The sequence below is a fragment of the Sphaerodactylus townsendi genome, linkage group LG11 (genome assembly GCF_021028975.2).
Source record: "Sphaerodactylus townsendi isolate TG3544 linkage group LG11, MPM_Stown_v2.3, whole genome shotgun sequence".
NCBI classification, from domain to species: Eukaryota; Metazoa; Chordata; class Lepidosauria; order Squamata; family Sphaerodactylidae; genus Sphaerodactylus; species Sphaerodactylus townsendi.
In genome coordinates, this window is record NC_059435.1 from 44,646,471 (window position 1) to 44,654,105 (window position 7,635).

The following is a 7,635-nucleotide window of genomic DNA, read 5'->3' on the forward strand; positions in this document are numbered from 1 at the left end:
AAAGCTCTTAACATCTAGATTGTTTCTAACTCAGTATAGAATGTGGAGATAGCAATATGTTTTCACTTACCAACACATTGTTAGATACATCCTTTATGTTTTCCCCATACTACACCTGTTACCATACTTCCCTCCCCCATTTGCCATGAAGTCACAGCTGACTTCTGCTACCCCTGAAGGGTTTTCAAGGCAAGAGATATTCAGAGGTGGTTTGCCATAGGTATTCCTTGGAGATTTCCCTTCCAAATACTTTCTAGGGTCGAGGCTGAGCGTGGTTTAAGGTTACCCAGCAAGGTCCCATGGCAGAATGGGGATTCAAACCTGGATTTCCCAAATACTTATGACACTTAACTACTATACCAAACTTGCTCTCTATTGCCAAACTTACTTCTTCAATAAGAAAGTTAGTTCAGCATCTCCTGATAAGCAGTCAAGTTAGTTAAATAGGCATAACCACATGCTTCCTAGTTATTCTATATTTTATTGCAGTTTGTAACACTGGGAAAGGTCACATGTATTTAGTTAAGATATACAAAACATTTGATGCACAGAAAACATACTAAACTTGAGAGTCCATTTGGGTGGAATGGGTGACATAAAAATGTTTTGAAGGAAATAAATTTCATTATATATGCATAAATTGAAATATCTGTGTTAAGCAGAACAGGGGAGGATCAATACCATCTTACTGAAACAGAAAGCCACCAATTGAAATGCTATTCAAAGCATCAACACCTTTTATCCAGCAATCTTCCAAAAGCATATTTCATTCTTAAGCTTCTGAAAATGTAAGCTTATTTTGTAAAGACTTATGCTACCACTTTTTAGCCTTCTCCTAGATCCTGACTGTCTTCTGCTATCGTACATATATATTTTAAGGGGGATCTCCAAATCTGAAGATGTGTTGAACAAACAGATTGAAAAAAAGATTCATTTTTAAAAATCTGGGGACATTCACTAACACATGACAAATATTAAAGTGACAAGTTACTGGTAAGTCAAATGAAAAGCAGTTTTAAAATTCCATCCAAGTCTATTAAACAATAACCAGCAATCTAAGTATCTTTTACTGACAAATCTAAAAAATAACTGAGATACTACGTACACTGGACATAAACACTAAAATGAAAAGAACCCTCATAATTTCAATTCTTAACCAATGAAAAGTGCCAAGGCCAACAGCCCAGGGTGAGTGTGGGGGGAGCAAGTTAGAACTGGAACTCCCAGACCCATGTTGAAGGAAGGCTCATTAAGTCAGGGAAGAGAAAGCATAAAAAAAGGGGTGCCTATCTGCGTTTTACAGACAGTAACAAACAGATCATTCCTATGACCCGCTGAACCCATGTAGTAGCTTGTCACATCTCACAGCCAGTGAATTTCCAGCACTTAGTTGCAACCCTCAGAAAATATTACACCTGCTCCAGCTCCCCTGATTCTAGCCTTTATTAGTGAGAACCAGTGTGTTTCTTGTCTCCCTTTCCACACTTGCTAAGTTGTCTGAAAAGCTTGGTTTCCTTTAGGAAGTTCTCCATGGGCATAACGGGGGGGGGGGGGGGGGTTGTAATGCACTACTTGGGTGATACATTGCTCGTTCATGAATGTTGATTACTTACTTAGGGAGGGAGTGATTAAAGCCTTTGTTTTTACAAAGCTTATGACTGCTTTGCTTCACTTACGAATTCACAGTAGAACTTGGCTGAGGCATGCTTTTCTTTTTGTCTTTTTCCTTGCCCCTGCAGTGCCAAGATGATTATAGATACCTTAACTTTCTCTTGTAGGGTAACAAGTTCTTCATGGGCATAAACAGGCATTCTGTACTTGCTGAGGACTTAGAATTGTTTGCTTTTCCTGTGCTGCTTGGCAAATAGCCTTTTTGCACTCTTTCTACCTATGCCTACCATGAGCACTATGCCTGGCTTCCACAGGTCACTAAACTTAATGTCGTTCAAGGGGCAAAAAGGGTTAGATCTCTTACAAACCTAGTTGCTGTATTCCTGTTCCTATTGTAATTGAAAACAATAAGACATTATTTATATTACACCAACAGAAGATACTTGGGGGAAGATCCACTTGTAACTCCAGATATTACTTTAAAATAAATGTGGTTGAAATTGCAGCCGTAAGCCTGATCCTCTGAATATTTATTCAAGAATGAGTTCCATTTAGTTCAATGAGATTTACTTCCAAGTAAATGTCCAAAGGTTACAACCTACGTGCCATCCTAAACAGAGTTACACTGAAGTCACCGGACTTTAGATGGGTGTAACACTGTTTGGGACAGCCCAATAAAAACCTAACAGATTCTACTAGTGTACTGTACACACCAATGCTTGCTTACACTAGGATTAGCTGCCAATTTCCAAAATGATAATTTAAGAGCAAGTCAATCCAAAACTGAAATACTGAATCTGAGACTATTTTTCCACCAGTATTTCTTTAACCCAGATTTTCATAATGTTCCATTTACATCAGTTAACAAACTACTGGGTACTTTGTCAGCGGCAGGGAAAAGAACAAGCAAATATTAATTTGAGATTCCAAGCCTTAGAAAAGATAGATCAATTTTCACAAGAGCAACTATTAAATAGCAGTATTAATTTAGATGTGTTTCATTTTGATTGAATGGGAAGGGTAACTAACTGTACATTTCTATATCAAAAACAGGGGTTTTCCCCCTTTTAAAACTGCAGCGTTTAAGAACATGTACTGCCCAAAACAGATATAACTTCTAGTTTGAAACTTCCCAAGGCCTTACTTCATCTCTCTTTATGTCCATTTATCATTTGTGTATAACATTAGTGACTGTATACTATACTACACATACAGGGAGAAATCTGTCAGGTTTAATAAGTAATTTTGTTTATTCCCATTTGCAAACAGGCAGCAAATGTCAAAAGGAGTTCTGGATATGATTTTATGTCTATCAATCTGACTTGTTGGGAACATATTTCATGTGTATTTCAAGAGTCTGGTATTATATAGCAAACCCTATACCCCATGAAGCTAAGGGAAAGTCACAGAAGTTTGTGCATCAGTTTTTAAAGACTTCTCGTGAACAACCGAAGCTACATTTCATCAGAACAGAACTCTCAAGCAGAGGTTTTACATTTTTGGAAGAAAGAGGATCTTTAGGGTGATAGTCCCTGTGAACACTATCCCATTTATTCTAGGAAGGGTTACAAAAAGGTAACAAAAAATGGATACCAGCAGTCACTCTAGCTTACAAAACAAACTACAACAAGTTACTTAACAGCAAGTGTTGCATAACCAACAACTGTCACGTCTAAAGTAAACTTTGAGATCACTGCTCTTCTTTTTATATGCGTGTATAGCCATACAGGCCTCAGAACGTATTCTTCCTAACACAGCTTAATAAGCACAAACAAATTTCATTTAATTAAAGCAGATAAAAAGTCTCAAGCAATTATTCCCATTGTATACCTGAAGTGAACATCATGCATTTTCATGATACAACAGATAAATACATTATGATTTTTAAAAGTGTCTAAGAAGCATTCGACACACATTATACAATTCAGTTTGTATTAGCTGAACCATTATATTTGTAGGGAACCAGTTAATAGGAGACTCAAACCAGTCAATAGAAGACTTTAATAGAAGACTCAAAAATTACAATCCAGAACAAGTATCTGTGTGTTATAAACTTGGAAACCACTCCAAAATATTCAGTTAGTGTTCCTTAATGTCTCTTGGGCAAACCAAAATGTAGCAAAGTGATTTCACACAAAGGAACAAATATTTTACCCTAAATCCTAGTTGAGCAGTTACATATTTAAAATACCTTCCCTAAAAGTTATGAATACAAAAAATCTTTTTAAAAGTGTTGTTTCTTTATATCTAAATGTTCTTCCAAATTAAAATAATCTTCGCATATCACTTAGAATCCAAGCAGTCATGTCAAAATTAATTTTACTCATCGAATTCAAGTATTTCTAGGAACAGAAGAATTCATTTGAAAACATGAAGGCATAAACTCCTACATCCCATATAATGTTGTGTTGAAATTAAAAAAAACATTTAAAGATCCTGTTTGAAAATTGAAAGGTCAAAGACACTGTCAGAAGAGCGTGTGGAACTATTATAAACATACAATGCTCTTTAATTGTGTTTCTATCAATCATGCACCATGCAAGTAATCTTCAGAAGATTTTTATGCTGTACCACAAACAACCATCAATGGAACCAGGCCTTCTCTGACGAAGAATGACCGCTAACCTTCAAGCCAGGGACAACTCCAGGTACAGCACAATTGGGCATTCCACACAGACACATTGTCAAACCCACAAACCAACAGCTAGATGAAGCCACAAGGCCCTCCAAAAATCATTTTAAACTTACATACTGTGCACTCATCACCTTAAATGCCTACCTGGCTTTCACAAGAGTTTAGACACGTTAAAGACACAAGTCCTTTTTTTTTTCGCTTCCCCACCCATCCCTTCTTCTGATTTTAATCAGCTGCTTGAATTCATGTGGGTCATCCCAGCATTATCCAAACAGAACTCTGAATCAGAGCTTAATGTCTACCGGGCCTCTGGTGAAAAAAATTGGAGGAAAACGCTCAGTGTTTACCCAGACCGAACATTTAAAACCCAGGGATAGGTTTTCCAGAAACATGGCAAATCTCCAAAGTAGAAGCTAGAGACACAGCACATCCTCAAAAAAAAAAAAATTGGGGAGAGGGGGGTTGCTCTGAAGCCAGTCTTCAAAGTAGAAGCTGACAAGGATGCAAACAGCCTCCCCTGGAACCTTACAAATTATTTACAAACACCGAAAGAGTCACTGCAAGCGGTTGTAAGGAAGCCATGAAAGGGAGGGGCGGCACACGGATTGCGCAAAGCGGCTAACTCAGGCCACCAAGAGATTGTGCACGTGTAGCAACATCTCTCATGCTCGGACAACCGGCGACCCCACCGCCCCTGCTCTTCTTACTCCCCCAACCCCATCCGAAAGCCGGGCAGAAGCGAAAAGGTGCCCTCCCGCAAAGAGCCTCGCTATTCAAGAAGGCGCCCCGTTTCCAGTTCCCCCAAAAAAGTAAGGAAAGGGAGAAAGGAAAGTAAGAGAGACGCTATAACGCGGATGTGGGCAGGGGAAAGAGGAGTCGGGGCCGCTGCAAGTAGCACGTTAGAGGGAAGAAAGGAAGCAGCGAGGGAGGGGAAGGTTATGGGGTGGAAAGGGCGAGTGATTTGTATGCAAAAAAAAAAAGGAAATGCAAATAACAGACAGCCGACCCAAAGCCCGCTCCCCTGCAATAATTCACTCACACACACACACACACACACACTTCTCTGGCTCGCTTACATTTTCTGCACGGGTTTCCGCCGCTTACGGCTGGCGTAGGTGACATTGGGGTTCATCTTGCAGCTCCAGTTTCTCTTCGCGCCACGGGCTCCCGATGCAAAGATTTCCTCTCCTTCCGACCCAGGAGAGGGAAAAACAGACAGAGGAGAAAGAGAAAAGCCACCCGCAAGTGCGTCAGCGGCGGCTTAGAGAGGTCCCTCCGGGTGTCCGCCTCGGCGAAACAGGTCGCGGCTCCACCCGCGGCTCCCCGGCCCTCCAGCCGCCGCTGCTGCTGCTGCTGCTGCTGCGCCGCCTCCCGGGTCCCGCGGCGGCGCGCGCTCCCCGGAGAGGCGGGGAGGGAACCAGGTGCTTGGCGGCGCCGGCGACACCCCCTCGCCGCCTCTTGGCCCACCGGCGCAGACTCGAGACAGGTGCGGAGGCGGCAGCCGGGGCTCTGCGGGCAGCTGCCCTTCCTTCCTTCCTTCCCTGCCTTTCGCTCGCCAGGAGAGTGAAGCGCCCGAGGCGGCCGGGAGCGAAGCCTCGTCGTTCTCCCGCTGCCTCTCCCGCGTCCTCCTCGCTGCCAACGGGGGCCCCTCGGCTGCGGCCGCGGTCCCAAAGTCACCCGCTTAGCTCCGTCTGCCTCTCTTTCCGTCTCCCCCGGCGCCCACTGAGGAGGCCCCTGTGGGGCTGGGGCGGTGGCAACGTAAAGGGGCGGTACGACGCCATGTTGGGAAGGTCAGGTTAGGGGGAGGCAGCTGGCAGAAACTGTGGCGGACGAGGAGGAGGCGGCCCTCTTGGGCGAGCTCCGCTTCTCCCCGCGCCGTGCCTTCCTTCCAAGGCGTTTTCCCCCTCGCAACTTTGCAGTGAGGAGCAGTACTTGTTTGCACACGCAGGCATCCCGGGAGAGCTCTCCCAGGCGCAAAACGTGTCTTTCTTGCACGCAGCTGCCCAACAAACTCGAGAGATCTTTTCTTCAGCCCTAAGGAGCCCACTGATAAGTGAAAGAGACTGTACCTGTTCTCTCAAAACTCAAGTTTGTTCGATTTTTGGAGACAATGAAGCGACGGTTCGCTCGTTGGTGGGAGACATGGCTTATTCTGTATACATCTGCTGGCTGTGCTGCATTTAAACCTTCAAGGATCTGAAGTTAGTATAAGCCACAAGACCCTTTTCATCTACAGACCAGTTATTAATAGTATTTATTTCGATTACAGTCAGAGACCAACATATACAAATAAGCAAGTTATTAATAGTAAATAATTTAGTAACATCACACAGTCCGTTAGAGGGCATTCGTTTGCATTCTTGTAGGAACCATACATCTGCAATAAAAGCAAAGAATCTTGGGGATCTTTAAAGCCTTGCATGTTTATTGCGATACTGAGCAAGAATACTTCAACAGATGCGCAACCCTGAATGTGCTTATTTGAGTGCCGTGATGGCTAGGATTAAGTAAACTCCAGGAATTAATTGTGTAGGACACGTGCAGATCCTAGTGTTGTTACAAGTGTTTTCTAGGGCACTCTCGTCTTCTGGTGCACAAAAGAATATCAATGCAGACTTTTGGAGAAGGAAACAAACCGAAGGATTTTGCAACACATTTTGTTCTGTGGCAGCTGAGAAATCAGTTCTCTTTACTCTTTCATCATCCATTTATCTTTAAGGGAAGAGGAGCTGAGGAGCCAGTGTATTATGTGTGATGGGGCAATGGTTAAATCTAGCCACAGATCCATGAGCAGCATGCAAAATAGAGAGCTGTAGGGTTTCCATAGTCATCCTGTGGTTACAGAATGCTACTGCCGCCATCATTATAAACATTGTTACCGAGAAATTGTATTGATGTAATTCAGAGTTCTTGAGAAATAACAATAAGGGAACTGTGCAAATAAGGCTGCCTCGTCCACATGAAAGGAAATGAAAACTAGGGTGCTTATGCAGAAATAACTGGGAAGGTACATGGCACTGTGGGTTACCTCTGTTAACCATGTGGACTTGTAATACGTTTCTACAGGATAAAAGTTCAGAAACTGAAGAAGGGGTGGATTGGGATATTCAGAAGCATAAAGCAAAATTCAAAGTCCAAGTCAGTTTTCAAATTCAGGAATGTAGAGAGAATTCAGGAAGGAAATAAAAATAAGGCCTGAGTTTTAAAATCCTAATTCATTGCTTATTGAATGTCCCGTTTGTACTGACTCACTATGTACAATCTGCCTTGAGTCCCTGTGAGAAAAGGCAGAGTATGAATAATGTAAATAAATAAATCAGTCAAAGAGCAGGTCAATCCAGGAAGGCTAGAACAATCTCACTATATGAATAAATTCTACTGAGTTGTAC

General features: G+C 42.4%; 1 protein-coding gene across 2 annotated transcripts in view; it reads right to left on the reverse strand.

Annotated features, from left to right (window-relative positions):
* Nucleotides 1-6,181, reverse strand: part of AHR (aryl hydrocarbon receptor) — a 57,328-nt gene extending 51,147 nt beyond the window's left edge. Inside the window, exon 1 of one of the 2 annotated variants that reach the window (XM_048510659.1) lies at nucleotides 5,323-6,181. In XM_048510659.1, coding sequence (XP_048366616.1) covers nucleotides 5,323-5,378 — 56 coding nt within the window. In that variant the 5' untranslated portion in view covers nucleotides 5,379-6,181. The remainder of the gene's footprint in view (nucleotides 1-5,322) is intronic. The other variant, XM_048510658.1, reaches the window with a different exon arrangement.
* Nucleotides 6,182-7,635: the final 1,454 nt, after the last annotated feature.